The sequence below is a fragment of the Cottoperca gobio genome, chromosome 4, assembly GCF_900634415.1.
Source record: "Cottoperca gobio chromosome 4, fCotGob3.1, whole genome shotgun sequence".
Lineage (NCBI taxonomy): Eukaryota > Metazoa > Chordata > Actinopteri > Perciformes > Bovichtidae > Cottoperca > Cottoperca gobio.
In genome coordinates, this window is record NC_041358.1 from 19992146 (window position 1) to 20009340 (window position 17195).

Sequence of the window (17195 nt, forward strand, 5' to 3'; positions counted from 1 at the left end):
CAATTTACAAGGCATGTACGGTAGTAGTTGAAACTTTACATTTTTGTACACTCATGAATGGCTTCCCATGCAATTTTGAACACATACATATAAACTACAGCATCTCTCATCCTGCATATCTGTAGACGGTTGCCGGAGTTTCATTCATCTTGAAGCCAAAATTCACCGAATTCAAATGAGTGTCTTGTAGCATCTTAAATTGCAGAAACTCTGTGTGCCCTCATCGCTTTGCAACAGCTAACAGGGACTCCTCACTTATTATGTGATCAAGTTTTTCTTACATATGTTTTCACTCAACTGTGAGTTGTGTTCAAAAATAAGTGCATGGCAACATCTAAACTAAATCAAAAATACAATTACAGTTAATGATTTGATGAAAACTGCCAACATTTAAAAGAACATGTCAAACAACCAATTGATAAAAGAACAATTTATAAATGTGTGCTTCGAGAAATTAGTTTCATTTATCTATGGTAAGTCTATGGGCTGATATGCTTCAGGAGACTTACAGCAAAGGCTCTGATCACCATTCACATCAATGAATTGCTCAGTTCATTACATGTGCCTCTCCCTGTACAGACTTGGCCATAGATGTTCCAGACTTTCTGGATTTGAGTCGGCTGCGGGCCACCGGGCTGCAGGCGAGTGAAGAGGAGCTGCCGGACCTCTTGCCTCCCATCGTGCTAGCTGAAGACACCAGAGGTACAGAAAAAGTCCATTTTATTTGCCATTTCAGGTGTGTATGCATACAGCTGTATTTGTATGCATACAGATATGTGAATACAGTTGAGACGACACACTTCTGTGGACTAAGCATAGCACTGGGATTACAACCAGGATAAGGTTAAAGACCTTACCCCCCCCCCCCCCCCCCCCCCCTTTAATCTGTTATTTTGGTTTGGTATTTGGTTCTGCTTCAGATATATTCTGCTGTTTTCAGATCAGACTGCTCAATTTATCCAACCCTGAATTAACTGAGAAGGATCCCCTGGTCACAAGCTGCTATGACTCACCTGCAGTGTCCTACGGGGATATATTTGCATTCATACGTGGCTTCTAAAAAACAAAAATAAACAGCGCTCTTAGCTACTGGGGGCATTTCTGGCCCTTCATGTTCAATTTCACAGTCCTTTTATTCATTCAGGTCATTGTTTTCTCCTAGCAACAGTCTTTTTGTTTTTTTTTGGACCCAGATAGCCAAACATATTATCTAATATCTACATGAGTGTACAGAATATTAATAACACCTTCAATATATGAGACGGTATATATCAGATTGTTCCCAGTAAACTGGTCATACAGTGTTGCTTTGAGAACTAACTCAGATGTGTGTTGTTCCAAAGCTGCTACCTAACATCCTTTTCAGGAGGTGTAAGGTATTTTTGTGACAGAGACAAATGATCCGTGAGATTGTCTCTAATATGATGTTCTGCTCAAAGCCACCCAGGTTTTCTCTTAAGGGCATATTGAATGGAATCCCACGGGAAAGGCGTGCTCAATCAATTACTGAAAAGTTGTTGTGTTCACAGTGTGGCTAAGTCTAATAAGTTATAATGATTTTATAAGATCCCCTTGTAATGCTCTTCCCCGGGCTCTGGGACAGAATACGTTTTAGAGCCCAAGCAGTATTTGTTGTTACTTTTCTTAAAACTTTGTTGTATCAGACTGTTTGCTTATTGATATTTCCAGCATTACACACGGTGTACTTGAGCCTTTTTGTCAGCATCTCTTCCTAAAGGCCAAAACGTGTCTCCTCTGTGATTGTAATCCTCATTCCTCCATCCCTCCTTCCGTTGTTTGCAAAGTTCAGCTACATCAAGTTATCAGTGTACTCCTTAATATTTGATCAGGCGCGACGCACAAAGTGTTCTGTGCCGTCTCAAGGTCCAAACACAAAAAGGGGTCCAGTGCTAAGACACAGTAACATCAGCAAGGAGCCTTTGCTGTGCTTCACACATTGGCAGTGAAGTCAGAACATGTTTGTCTGATTATGCCTTAATATTTCAGGGCTGTACATAATGTACTCTACCTGCTATCTCAGACCTCCAAACACAAAAAAATGGCTTTGTGGAAGAGTGCAGTATCTACTTAAAACTCTTCAGACCTGTCGCACATTAAAGCGTCCGTTTGTTGAGCTGAAACTACATTGCTTAGGCAGCATTGCATATCTACACACTGACAGCAGAAAGCTATGCAGCTCTCTTAGAGGGCCACGGTGAAATAGATGCATGAAAATATGTGTAAATGTTTTTTGGATGTAGTACGTTTGAGAGTAATTTGAATCTCTTACTTTGTCCCGAGTTGAGTTTCGTCAGAGCTTCTCTTTCTAAGTACAGAGAGGTCAAACCAGGTACCGGTGAGGAGATCATGCCGTTTGAAATGTGAAATGACAAGAGGTCAGAGGAAATGATATGCTGTTTACATTGCGTTTTCTGATTTATTTATGTCACTTTTTAATGATGGGTTTTGTCGGTTGCAAATGAACCGCTGGTCCATTATCTCCTCAGCAGTGATTAATCATTGGTCACCCTTCTGTCTCCAAAAGGCATCAGTGCTTCTCATTGATTACACAGCGCTGCACAAATGTGTTTTCTTGTATGCTGCTTGAACCACATTATTTCTCATTGGTTTATGTATCATCTATTCACTCAATTATTCCAGACTATTAAGAAAATGGAAGACAAAAACAAAGTATCATAGCTTTCTGTGATCATATTGTTACGATCTAAAGCACCAAACAAACAATTACAAACTGCTCACAAACATTATAGATATTGATTTGTGGTTATGATTTCTCATCTGATTTATTTTCTTTCTTTATCCATTTTTTAAAAATTCTGGACCATAGTACCAGAGTAAACCAATGTAATGGAGTCCATACTCACTTTAATGTTCGTATGTGCTTCTTTATCTCTCCAGTAACTCTAGGTTTACGTAATGTAAACTGTTTATTAATTAACATAAGTGAAAGCTACACAAAACAACATACCAACAGAAGAAAATGCACAAATTGCTGTAGTCTCATTGTGTGCCATCACCTGAAATAAGTGTCTTCTCCTCTTTCAGATAACTCTATGGGCTCCATAGACTGTGAGTATTTAATTTCTCTTTAACAGGTCTTATGTATATATGAATATGTAATGTTTATATAAGTTACAGCCATGGATTTTGGGCACCAAGCAATGGTAGACGCTATGTAGCTAAACCTCGGACCACGCAGGTGCTGAAGCTCCTCTCTGCTTCCAAACAAACTTTACTTTTCCACATGGCTCTACTTGTTTCAGCCAGACTCATTTCTCTCCTTGATAAATGATCCCTCAATAAAGAAAAGTCCCCAGGGCTGATTCTCTGCTGGTCTCTTTGTTTAATGAGGTCCAAAGAGAGAGCCACCGCAGATCTGTTTGGTTGTTTAAACTGGAACGTTACCGGCGGTGTTGAATCGGCAACTGCTATGTTTTTTTAGTTATTGATGAAGTTTTGTCGTGTTCCCAGCTCCAGAAATAGATGAGGCGGCAGTAATGCAGCTGGCAGAGATGGGCTTTCCGCTGGAGGCCTGTAGGAAGGCAGTCTACTACACAGGCAACATGGGCCCCGAGATGGCTTTCAACTGGATCATAGCCCACATGGAGGAGCCTGGTAAGGGAACATCACTGCATTCAAATGAGACATGTGGAGAGATGAACAGACACAAGTGTTTATACTTTTTACGTCAAAGCCTTTATCAGCATATAGGTAAATGAGCACATGGGAGTGCACCACCAATGCATTTGCAGCAAAGTCATAGTTTTACTGGCGGCAGAAAGACGAACAAGTCACTGCACCGAAATGTGTTGATAGTGAGTCTGTTTACCCTCCAAAGGTTGGTATGAAGGTTCACTTTCACCACCAACACTCCGGTCCGCAGGACACTAACACTATTCAGAACTTTCATGGACTGTTTATTCGTTTTAAAACATGCCACAATGGAATATGAACAACACAACACAAACGATAGAGATGTAGGGATGACGGTACAACAGAAAGAAGGAAAAACAAAAGTCCGCAATTTCGTCATAGTTCATACGGACAGTTTGTAGGATTTGGCAACTAACTGAATACCCCTCCGCTCCCCCCTCTCTTTTCAAGACTGTGGTAACGAGCCACATAGTGCAAAACCAATGGTATCTTTCAGGACCTTCGCCTCGCTGAGAGGCCATCCTTACCATAACATTGCTTTAGAAACAATGAAATTCAGCCGGCGACTGGCTTTACCGCAGGTTTACAAGCGTGTCAGAGAACTACGGTGGCGAGAGGCCCTCTCTAGAGCGAGTTTGGTTCATCTGTTCTGAGCTACTGTAGAAACATGGCGGTTCAACATGGCGGACTCCACAGAGGAGGACCCGCTTCTTATGTAGATATGAAGGGTTCCTTCTAAGGTAACGAAAACACAGCAATTCTTAGTTTCAGGTGATTATGCACAAATTAAAACATAGTTATGAATATTATATTCCGTTTCTGCTAATCGATCCCCCTAAAAACTACACACTTTAATGTGAATTACAATGAGATGTGTCGGCATGATCAGAAAGATCTGCCATGTTTTCTCAATTTGTTCAGGGTAGCACATATCTGAGCTTCAGGTGCTGCATCACTTCCCTCAACCACTGAGTGTGACTCGGGGGTTTGATGGTTTTTCCTGTTCAATAAAATAAACCTACACGGCAGTAGTGTTTAAAAAAGTTGTAACTGTATCTGGCTTCGGTTATGGAGCTATTCTCGGCAGAGATCTGAAATATTGCACCTGCTTTCAAGGAAGTCTGGAAGTAACTAATGTACAAATTCATATTTGGGGTGTAATGGTCAAAAATACTCAAGACAACATAGTGATGACAAGAAATAGGGCGTGTGTGTGTGTGTGTGTGTGTGGGGGGTAACCGTGACCCAAAAATACTGGTGACAAATAGTAAGAACGGCAGCTGCACTGGAAGAGACAAAAGGTTCTCCAACAATTTCAAAAAGCTGAGTCCACAGATTTCATGAGGTGATGCATGCGATAAAGATGATGAATGAGGAAAAGACACGGATATGCTGCTTCACAAAGCAGCACAATGGTCGACAAAGAATTTAATCAGTTCGGAAAGCAAGTCAGCTCATGTGAAGCTTGTGTTGAGCTTTTTTTTTTCCTGCAAAGACTATGCCTATGCAAACCTGCCAAAAACATTTCTGCAGCAAGTATACAAAGCCATGGCAAGTTTATTTGTGTGGGACCTTTTTTAGCACAAAGGTAATTCAAAGTGAAAGATTATGTCACATATATGGTTCTTCCATTACAGTTGTTTTTGCAAGTGTCAGACTTTGTGTACTGCTGTGTGTGTGTGTGTGTGTGTGTGTGTGTGTGTGTGTGTGTGTGTGTGTGTGTGTGTGTGTGTGTGTGTGTGTGTGTGTGTGTGTGTGTGTGTGTGTGTGTGTGTGTGTGTGTGTGTGTGTGTGTGTGTTGTGTGTGTGTGAGAGAGAGATTATCACCAGAAAGTTTGTCGGAGCTGACTCTGTCTCTTGTAGAGACGCTCCCTGAGGCGTTGACTCGTGTCACTTTTATTTCCCTGGTTGGCTGTACAGGGCCTCTACAGTGGAGAGAAATTAGAGCAGCCCTAACACAAGCACTAACTCTGCCTGTTAGTTTTTAAATGGTCCTAATGCATCCTACAGAATGGGCTGCATTCAAGCTCAATAGCTTCAGTAACACGGTAAACTTTTCACTTAATCATTTTTAGATTTCTCTTTGACTGAGGGGAACCTCAGAGTGCTGCATTTACAAAAATATAAACTAATGCCACCTTCTTTATAATAGGTGCATTTCCCAAGCACTTTACAGGCAAGGCAACACAATTATTATACTTATTTATCATAATAACCTTTCTGTGAAAACTGAAATTGAGCCAAACAATTCATAAAAGCTTCATGGATGTCTTTAATAAAGGCTGTGATGAGATCTAAACACAGATTGAAACGGTCAAAGTTTATGTTAGAAGTCAACATTTTAACGTAACGTGCAAACATGAGCTGTTCAGTTTCGTCTTTAATTTCTCTGCCTGCAATACAACCTTCTTCTCGTCGCATGAAAACAACTATATTATGGGTTATCAAAAGGACACGAGACAAGGAGGCTGAGATAGAGACAGCAATGGGAGATAAGTGCTACGCATTTTCATTTATGGTAAGGACGATAGTGAAAGCTCTGTTTATGACCAATAGTCGAGTAATTACAGCAGGAGTGTCCTTACCGGGTTCACTTTGATTTAAATCTGTTGAAAATGCACTAAGCTGTTGTAACTAGAAATAAGTTATAATACTTAAATGTATTTCATGCAGAAGCTATGACTGTTTACAAATAGTTTTTCTGTGTTCAAATGTGGAGGATTTTTCCTGAATTGATTTTAATCCATGCAATGTTCCTCCTGTATGTATTAAGGCCCTGTCACACATATCCGTATGACAGAAACGTATGCCGGCCATACGAAATATCGGCAATAGGTTGATATAAATTAAGGGTAAGTTGTGATCGTTTGAAGGACGCAGACGTTACGCCTAACACGCCAGACATACACAGTTCCGTACGGCAGAAACATATGCCGGAAAAGTGTCATCTGGTTCACGTCATGCTGATGCTGGAGAACGGGTAGAATGCTGAACGCTAGCTGTACTGTAGAAACACGTTTAATAAGTTACTCCGTCGTCAGGCATCATCTTAACATCGGGTAGGAATAGGGTATCCACTCGTTATCAATAGATTGACTGTAGGAATTCACCGTCAGCCGACGTAGCCTATATCTAACGTTCCTCTAACGTAGTCACGTAGGTATTTACATACTTATATTTACGTAGGTAAATATTCACGTACGTATTCCGTATTCACGTATGTCTAACGTCACGTAACGTCTGCATATCTTATGAAGCACACGTCGGTTACATCCAGGTAATTTTGAACATGCTCAAAACATCAGCGTTCAACAACGCACCCCAGCGTAACACAGTGAGCTCTTAACGAATACTACTTATACCTTACCTTATATCAACGTACACCAGCGTGTTGCCGATATTTTGTATACGCCATATGTTTGTATATCTTATGCATTCGTTGGGTATTCGTCTGATACATTTTGTATAAGTAAGTGACGCTCTATCAATAGGTTAGACATGCGTATCTGTATATGTTCACTTTTCCGATCTGATGAAAAGTTGGACGTATTTGGACTCTGACAGATTTTCATATGCGCCGTCAAACTTTTCTGTCATACGGATATGTGTGACAGGGCCTTGAGTCTGCACAGTAGTAATATCAGATCTTTGGATGATCTGGAACATCTGGAAAGGTGAAACAAAGTCAGAGATATTGATTTAATAAACAAAAAAACAACAACAATACAACATTCTTCATAACATTTCACTTCTGTGTTATTAAATTGAATCTTTAATTGCCACAACAAAACAGCAAATAGATGTCTAGAATCAAAATCTGACCTCCAACACAGATATATTCATAGATTGGGTTGCAAATAAATGGAGAGCTACAGCATCTCATTATTATTCGGTCTCTCTTTTCTCAGACTTTGCAGAACCTCTCACTCTTCCCTCCATAATGGATCCTGGTCCCTCCACCAGCGACAGCACCGTGGGCGCCACCCCGCTGGGCAACTCGCCCCCTGAGGAGAGCATTGCCATCCTCACTTCAATGGGCTTCCCCCGCGCTCACAGCATCCAGGCACTCAAAGCCACGGTCAGTCTTCTGCCCACTCTGTTCATGTTTGCATAACTTTTTCCTCCATTAGCTTCAACACTTATTTTCCAGGCTTGTTCTTCTAATTAGTTTGTGCCAGCGAATTCAAATGAGTCTTATTCCCCAATATTTGTTATAAAAACTAGTGTGTTTATTGTTCATCAACCTCAGTTCATGAGTTGCAAACACCTCGGGTGTAACATGTCTTTTTGTGTGACTTGTGGTAACACAGATTTGTTTTGAATGACCAGAAAAGGGAGTGGAGCTCGTGTGCAGTGATGGTCCGCATGTATGAGCTGACAAAGTAAACGGCAGCACCCTCAGAGAGTCAGGTTTCTGTAGGTGGTGCTCATCCCTTATAAAGAAAGAGTTATGTTGAAGAAAAAGTCAAGTGAAAATCTGAGGACAAAAACAAACACCCACACAGTTTGAGAAGTGCAAAAAACACCACAGCAACGACCGCCTGACAGACGCCACAGAAAAAGGACGACTGACCTGGTCAATAGAAACAAAAGTGTCACCAGTTCATGACAGTGAGAGGGCACGAAGATGAACACCAAGCTCTGTCACTCATAAATGGGCTTGGCTGGCCTACTTGTTTGCTTTCCAAACTGCAAAATTAATAGGTCTTTACGTGTCACAGGGATTAAAGATGTCTGCTCCACATGGTGTTTACAAATAGTCCCAGCAGCATATGGACGCTAATGCTGCCTTTAGGAACAGGATCTGCCTCAGAGACACGTCGAGCCATTTTATCATCAAATCTTACAAATGAATTTTAAACGTATGTTAAAACAGTTACATCTTTACAGTTACAAAGGGAATGCAGCTGAGGCAAATTCATTATCGCCCTTGTTTTGAAATGTCCCTCGATTCTCATGTTTCATATTCCAAACTGCCCCCTCAGCAAACATAGGACAGCAGACTGTTGTCTGAACAGAAATAAACACCAGGCGTCCTTGTTTATCGTCCCCGATCCCACCAAACTCACCCACATCCACACAAAAAAAAGAGCGTATATTCCTCATGAGGGCCTATTTTCTTTACCTCAGTGACTTGACTGGGAGACACAGAGAAAGAAGGCAGCTTCATTTGATAGTCATGACAGACCTTCTTCAGGAATCACACCTTTTTATTTTGGCATAAAAGCTCACATCCTCAGGGGGAATTTAGCACAGATGGATACCTACCATCTCTCCCACTACACGATTTCTCATGTTCAGCTTTTATTTTTATTTTTTTGAGGAGCTACCTAAAAAATACAACAGCGAAGGAATGAGAGAGAGAAAACAAGATACAATATGAACAATTTGTCCTCATATTGCTTCTCTAGGTCATATTTCTAATACCTAATGTGCTAATATTTCCTGTTACTACTTGTATTTTTCATCATATTATCAGTTTCTGTGCAGCAGCGGATTTTCCCAGATAAGGACGATGTCCTCTTACAGTACATGTAACCCTAACCCGTGTAAAGGTTTTCTAAACTGACTAAAACTAATTTACAGACATATTTAAAAGCGACAAATATCAGGTATATTAGTGGCAATTTTGGTTTTGAATTACAATGAACTTACCTAGTAAACTTGAAATGTTATTTCAGAACAATAACCTCGAACGAGCCCTCGACTGGATCTTCACCCACCCGGAAGAGGAGGAGAGTGACGCCCTGTCAGATATGGCTGACACGGAGCCCAACGACAACGCTTTCTCCAACGCCAACTCACACAGCAACTCCACGCTGTCCCCAGACAGAGACGTGTCGGGCCCACGGGTCAAAGACGGACCGGGACGTGAGTGACTCTAATTGTAGCTGCCGTTTCTGTCTTCACCTTATTTGTTATTGATCCTCATCTGAAGGTACATCAAGTAATGAGGAGATAACTTTTAGCAACCTTTTGTTGGGGTAGAATTGCAACGAAAGAGAAGAGTTTAGAGTAAACTTGGTAATTGGGGCAGAGATCCAGCAGAAGCGTTTAGCATAATCATTTACAAGACAAAGACCTGCACTACAATGAAATTAAAATGGGGTCAGAGTCTAAAAAAAAAAGTGTCATAGGGCGTTTTCTACCTCCTGATTTTTAATTGCACCTAGATGTTTGGAACGGCCAATTTTCCCTCAGCTCCAATTAATGTCTGACGCTGATACAGTATACTGTAGTCCGCTCTGCCAGACTTCAGGCACAAAAACATGATTCAGGAACTTTTTAACTCTTAACTTTCCTCACACACAACATCTGTACAATGTAATAATGCATCTACATACTTGCATACAAATGGTGTTCAAACAACTACCACAAAGAAATGTGGGTTAAAATGATAAAAATTCCATTAGCAATGCGGACATAGGGGCTTTTTATCATTTTTAATTAAGTCCTTGTGCTCTTGCAACAGGAAAAAAAAAAAAGTATTGAATTATTTATAAATATAGGTGACTGTTTTATGTTTTTGATTATGTTTTATGCTGCGATTGATCTGCAACATGAAGGCATTGTTGGCAACTGGCTTTTATCTTGCTGTGTACACCTGCGTAAAGGCTCTAAAAGAGTCTTTTGCTGCATCGTATGTACACTTACTGTTAACATGTCCTTCTACTGTAGCTGTTGTATGCTTTAAATACAAGACATTTAGTATTTGTAAAACACTGCTGTGTTATCTAATCACATATTCTGTATGTGACTTGATGTCCCCCGTCTCAGGTTATGAGCTCTTTGCTTTCATCAGTCACATGGGAGCATCCACAATGTCTGGACATTATGTTTGTCACATCAAAAAGGAGGGAAGGTGAGTTGGGGACATTTTTTTCTACTTTTATATTCATTCAGTTCATTGCGGTACAAAATCGACAGCAGATTGTCGATCACTGTGAGGGAATTCCCAGCTGTCCGTTTTTAATTGTTTTCATCTCAGGAAATACATTTTTTAAATAAATGTAATTATCATTATAGTTTTATTATTAAGTCTTTGACGCCAGAAGTCAGAAAATGAATTAGTCAAAATCACAGGGATAGTGTATTTTTTTTTTTTGACTTAATGGAAAAAATAAATTGACCCATTTCCTCATAAGAGTCAGTTTTGAAAGAAGTGACACATTGAAAGCATTTCACACTCCACAAATGTTCTTTCTTCCTGTAGGTGGGTGATCTACAACGACCACAAAGTGTGTTTGTCAGAAAGGCCTCCAAAAGACTTGGGCTACATCTACTTTTACCATCGACTGTCTAGCAGTTAAACTAAAGTTACAGCCCTCCACCATGCAACCTTTTAAAGAACCGCAGTCTTTCACCCCGAAGACTGGCAGACAACTTTAAAATCAGCCACAGTGAAAACGATGGAAATAGCCTCTCAGACCAGCTGCTCGCCTTACCGTGATGTCATTCAGAAGCCACCAGGAACCCTGGTCAAGGGAAAGCAATGTGCTTTTTGTGCATTTGTGTTACGTTATGCTTTAAATGTATATATTCAGTGTTTATGTTTGAGAAAATACATTTTCTTGACATTGTAGGTGCAGAGGGATGTGTGCAATTTTCACTTCTGTTCACATATCAGATCTTATTGTTCCTCCTCTATGCCTTCAGCTACAGTGCCAGTATTTTCAAAGTGGTACATTTTATAAATGTATATTGAAATGGCTTCACTGCCAGCCCTGAAATGCTCTGAAACTGCAAACAACAACAAGCAAGAAATTACTGCTGCTGGTGGTTTTGTATTTTGCAATGTTTTTCATCCCCAGGAAATTGAAAGGACAATAAGAATTCTTATCTTTTGGTTGGATACTGAAATAAATTACCAACATAGTGTATGTTCAACCAGGAGAGCACAACGAAGGCCACAAACAGGTGTAGTTTCAATACAATTCAATTACTGGTTAAATAATGGCTCAAACATAGTTCTACTTGGAGATGACCTGCAAGTTTGTCCCTTTTTTTTTTATGAAAAATGTTCTGAGGTAAACTGCCTTTGATTTAAACAAGTTCATATTTTGCAGCTGACAAATTCACCCACTAAAAGCAATTGAATGTGATAACTTACATTTCAACTTCAGTACTGCTGAACCTGTAAACCCTTGGCGATAAGTCTATGAAGAGATGACAGTATTGCAAATAATTGAAGCTTTATTTAAGCCACGTGCTTGTTCTAAGCTGTCTGTCAAATCATAAGAGCAGTGAACCTATATCATTAGTTTGCCCAAATTGCAAGATATGTTCATAGTGAGCAAAACCTCTCAGCTTCTTTTATCACTGTCAGATTCAGACTGTGACCCAAAAGTTAAAATGAATGTTTTCCTTCACCTGTTGCCACTTTTTACAGGTCAGGTAATTCATTTATGCATCTCAACTGTTTTCACGTCTAAAGCAATATATGCAACTACAACCAAATCTGGTCTTGAACCTACCGTATGGTAACAACTGTACGGTGACCTGCATCTCTTGTACTAACGGACGTGATGCAGTGCTGAATGTATAACTTCATGGTGCTAACTGCAACCAAAACCTCCTGTTCAGTTGGCTCTTCGCTGTTCGGTCACTATAAATAACCTCATGCTGGATTATCCACCGACTCATTTATAATGTGACGGAGTCAACAAAGATATGTGGTTATCTGACTGAATCTGGTTTTATCTGTTGCATCTCATAAAGACCGCGTAATATTACAAAGTGTTGACATTCTGTCAGTGGCACAAACACTTAACTCCAGTTTGGTGACTTTGGCATGCGATGAAACTGTCTTTCACTCAATGGTGCATTTCTGGGTGCATGTTTTTAAGGTGGAGTTCTGCTGAAAATAGACTTTCTGAACGTTACAGTATTTTGCAAAAGTCAACCTCTTTTGAATAATTTTTGACTTGTAGCTGATTTTGGAGTCATTTCATCTCATATTCAAGGAGAGGCCAATGCTTTAACCACAAACTGACATTTCCAGAGAGGGTTGAAAGAAACAAAAGGAGAAATATTTAAATTTATTTCTACATCAAACATTAAAAACTGTGGAAGACGGTGAAGGAATATGATCGTCCTTAAAAATGTCTTTCAACAATCTGAGTTATATGAGTCTTTCCTTGAGGGTAAATATCTTTAGAATAAATCAATATTTCAGCAGCGCTCCCCTTTAACTTCCCTTGCCTAGACGTCCCAGAACAGAACTTCGGTTTTATTATATCTCAACCTCTCATCTTCATCAGATACTACTTGATAAACTGCTGCATTGTTCATTGTCTATGCAGCAGGGATTTCTAAAAGGTCTCTATGCAAGTCTTGTGTTTCTGCCGTTCTTCCTATAAAAGCTGATTTTTTTGTTGTTTTCAGAAACCAAATGTATCCTGTCAAACCCTGGTTTGTAATCAGTGTCTCTGTTTAGTCACATGTCTTCAGATATGCTGTGCAATTCATATTATTTCTCTGCACCTTTTGTCCCCCCCCCCCCCCTCATCCTCCTGATTACTTTATTTTTGTCTTTGTATTTTATGTCTTTTTCTTTCAGCTTTCCCTCCAGCTCGGTTCTACATTGTTAAAATGGTTCAATTTGTCACAAAAAGGCTTTTTCACTGTCAGCATGTGCACTAGACGTTGACATTTAGTCATTTGGATTGTACAATTGTACTTTTGTGAGTTGTTTCATTTAACTAAAATGTCAAAAAAAGGTTCTTCACCTGTTTTTACTCTGTTGCCTTTTTGCAAACAAGTTTGTGCCAATTCTGTAGTTTTCATTACATAGATTTCCTGAAGGGATTATTTTAAGTTGACTTTTGTAATGTATGCGTTTATCCAAATGTGGCTTAGTTGTATGTGAATAGAGTCACGGCACTGTTTACGTACGATGTTTGGATCATTTAATAAACTACACCTTCGTTGAGGCTTGGCCTCTATAAGAATGAACAAGACGCTGCAGTTCAAGTGTTTTATTTTAGAAAATATAGACACAAGAGCATAGAATATATAACAACAGTTTATTTTAAAAGATTACTTTCATATTGTATGTTTCAAAGGTGCTAATGCTTTCTTTGTGATTATACAGGGATAGTAATATGCATTATAGTAGGTGTTTCAATACGTAATTCATACTGTATATAAAGTATATCATTTCTATGTTCATTCATCAAAATATCATTTTATTCATACGTCTGATGCATCGATAAATTAACTAGAAGAAATTGCCTTTGTACACATGTTGAATTAAAGGAGTGAAGAAAGAAATGTACAGAACATGTACTGATTACCTTAATGAACCCCAACCAATGATGCCGTTAATAACATTTTATAAATGCTTTGAGAACTTATTTAATGCAGTAGACTGAACACATCTATAAATTGTTATTCCCACACTCACAAAGCAATAAGAAATGCTTTATAAATATAGAGAAACAAAGTGTTCAACATTGAATACATAAATACAGAGTATCTGCAGGTCTTGAAAAGTCTTAAAAAACATTGAACTCAGTTTCCTCAAAAAATAGAAGGTATTAAAAAGTCTAACATTTAATATGCAAAAGTCTTAAATATTTTCTCTTGCCTGCTGTAGGGAGTAAAAGTAGTTATATTTTTCAAGTCTGTTTTTATTTCATGTCATGTGATTGGCTGTGGCTTCGAGTGGACAGCCAATCACATAACTGGCTACAATAAAATATAAATGATCTCTAGTACTCTGTTATTGTGAATTCAGAATAATAATCTGAGTTTTGGATTATTTTATGGTCATACAGCATGTCTGTATTTATTCATGATTGTTATGATCATTTATGTAATAATGCCTTATTTATTATATAAATATATAATTATTATATTAACATAATTTATTTCAATATTTAAAAAAGACATTCAACTCCACATCTGTTTAGATGTGTAACCAGAACTAATGAAGAATGGATGTTTTACATTATACAACATTATGCTATTAAATAACAATTAATAGATTATAGTAGCTTTATGAATGTGTGTTTAACAATTTATTGATATGATCAAGTTTTTCAACACTAAAAAGCAGTTGGTAACAACAGATATACAGCTCTGTTGGCTGGGGTCATTGAAAGTGTCATCAGTACATTTATAGTTTGTAGAAGCCACTATTATAAAAGTTCTACAGAATTTAACTATGATTAGCCAGTTGTATTGAAGCTCAAGTTTTGGCATGTTGGGAAGAGATTGAGTGTGTTACGCCTCACACTCGTTTCTCTGCTCAAACCGAGCACACTGCCTCGTTCTATGCAAGAAAAAGCATTTTGTGTAGAATATATACTGAATACATACATCACTTTTTGTCAAGGTTGCAGAATTGAAAAGTGCTTTGTACTGTAGAAATATTGCAAGGAAAACTCATGATATATTTCATTTTTCTACATTAGTGGGAGCGAAAGAAAGCACATCCATGTATTTCATGCATACCAATGAAAATAGCATTCGAAAAAATGTATGTAAAGGATCTAGCATGCCATCAACCTCGATCTGTTCCTCAGGAGCATGCGTTAAGATCAGTTCACCTGAGAAGGTACAGTAGGTAGGTTCTACAAAAAGAAAATTGTCACCAGGCACCCCATCTCAATGCGCTGCGGTATGATGTACGCAGTAGAAGTTTATATTTCAAGCCAGCAATTGAAAGATTTCTTTAAAAAAATAAGTTTCTCATTTTTAACACAACTACAGTATCTTGAAATGCAAAAAGCGGAGGCCTATAACCTCATAAGAAAACTAGAGTTGATTAGGAAATCACAACTTACTAGACATCATGTTTTGAGTTTCTACAGTTCAATGTTGCCACAAGAGACAGCTGGGAGCAACAGGGACACAATATGTATATATATTTAGAAATGGATACTGGCCTAAAGAATAACTCCCATGTCTTCCAACAATCACTCAGGGAACTATTAAAGTACATTGGGTTTATGGTTTATGGAAAGAAAAGTAGTGTGGAATCTTGTCTTGGACGTGCTGAGACTCTGATCTGATACAAATTAATCTCCCGTGGGGACAGCTTGCTGCATGTGGGGACAGTGTGCTTCTAGCCAGCAGCATTAGCACGTACACCAGAAGAGACTGAGGTGGATGTCAACAGACGCAAACCCTTGGCTGACACAGATGTACAGTGGGAGCCCTCTAACATTAGCTGTGCAGCTGTAACACAGATAACTACTAACTACAGCCTGTTTGGAGCTCTGTGAGGCTGTACAATGGTGCTCACAATGACAATGCTGATGTTTAGCATGTATAATATTTATCATTGTCACCAGCTTAGTTTTGCGTGCATTTAGCGGTAAACACAAAAAGTGCAGCTGAGGCTGATAAGAATGTCAATAGTATAAACAAAAAGTATTTGATTCATGGAAATGTTGACCTGGTGGTGATGCTGGATTAAAAAAAAAAAAAAGTCAGGGGATCTCTAAAATTAAAATTCATCCTGAGGGGGGCAAGAATCTCTGTACCAAATTCATGGCGATCCATCCATAACTTTAGACATTTTAGTAGTGATGCCGGTAGAGCAAAGGTCAGAAGACCACCAAACCACCAAAGTCACCTGGCGAACATGAACGTCTGAACCAAATTTCATTGTAATCCATCAAACTGAGATATCCAGCTGAGATATTTTAGTCTGAACCACAGTAATGGGCAGACAGACCGACATTTTCATCCATAAAGCCGGGCTGCTAGCATTATACAAAATAACTTTTTTAGTAATGTAATAATAATTAAATATTCAACAGGGTATCACCCCTATTATTTCTGTAGAAAAAGGCTACACTGCCAATTATTTTATCATAATAAAATATCTGAACAAAATTTGGGCAAGCACTTCTGCTTTAGCCTCAATGCCTTTGCCCCCCCCCCCCCCTCCCTCATCTGATGCAGATTGTTAGTGGCATGCACATATGTGCTGCGTCTCACTGGGCTCCTCTGCTTCCTTGATCTATTAAACATCATGGTTGGCCACAGAAATACTCTGCCAACATTTCTTTTAAGTATCTGACTGCAGTAGCTACTCATCCGTTTCAGCATGAAATATCATCGTACTCGTGTTGGATAACATATTGTGATTGTGATTGTTTTTTGAAGTTGAGCTTCAAATAGAACATATGTTGCTTGTGAAATAAAACATATCTGATAGCAAATCTTGATGTATGCCAGGGATTTTGACGGGTGCAAGGTCGTATCAGTACACCACAGGGTTATAAAACATGAAGGCTACATTTTAGGAGGATGCTGCTTGTGCGCATCTGTTCTTTTCAGAATCACTGATCCATGTTTTTCTCTTGAAAAATAACACTTGTTTTTGTTCTCCCCCAGCCTCCTAATGAAACACTTCTTCTCATACAGACCATGACATCAAAGCTGTACAGTTTGGAAGATGAATGGCTGTCGGACTGGTCTCTGGTTTCCCCTGATAACGTTCTTTAAAAGCCCAGAATCGCCGCTTCCTTCTGGTCTACAGAGGCAGACAGGGACAAACTGACAAT

The 17195-nt window shown here is 39.1% G+C and overlaps 1 protein-coding gene across 3 annotated transcripts in view; it reads left to right on the plus strand.

Moving 5' to 3' along the window:
- usp13 (ubiquitin specific peptidase 13) overlaps positions 1 to 14163 on the plus strand; it is a 30839-nt gene extending 16676 nt beyond the window's left edge. For all 3 annotated transcript variants that reach the window (XM_029429339.1, XM_029429338.1, XM_029429337.1), the window contains exons 15-21: positions 580 to 702; positions 3067 to 3090; positions 3493 to 3636; positions 7584 to 7753; positions 9357 to 9546; positions 10453 to 10537; positions 10889 to 14163. In XM_029429339.1, coding sequence (XP_029285199.1) covers positions 580 to 702; positions 3067 to 3090; positions 3493 to 3636; positions 7584 to 7753; positions 9357 to 9546; positions 10453 to 10537; positions 10889 to 10985 — 833 coding nt within the window. In that variant the 3' untranslated portion in view covers positions 10986 to 14163. The remainder of the gene's footprint in view (positions 1 to 579; positions 703 to 3066; positions 3091 to 3492; positions 3637 to 7583; positions 7754 to 9356; positions 9547 to 10452; positions 10538 to 10888) is intronic.
- Positions 14164 to 17195: the final 3032 nt, after the last annotated feature.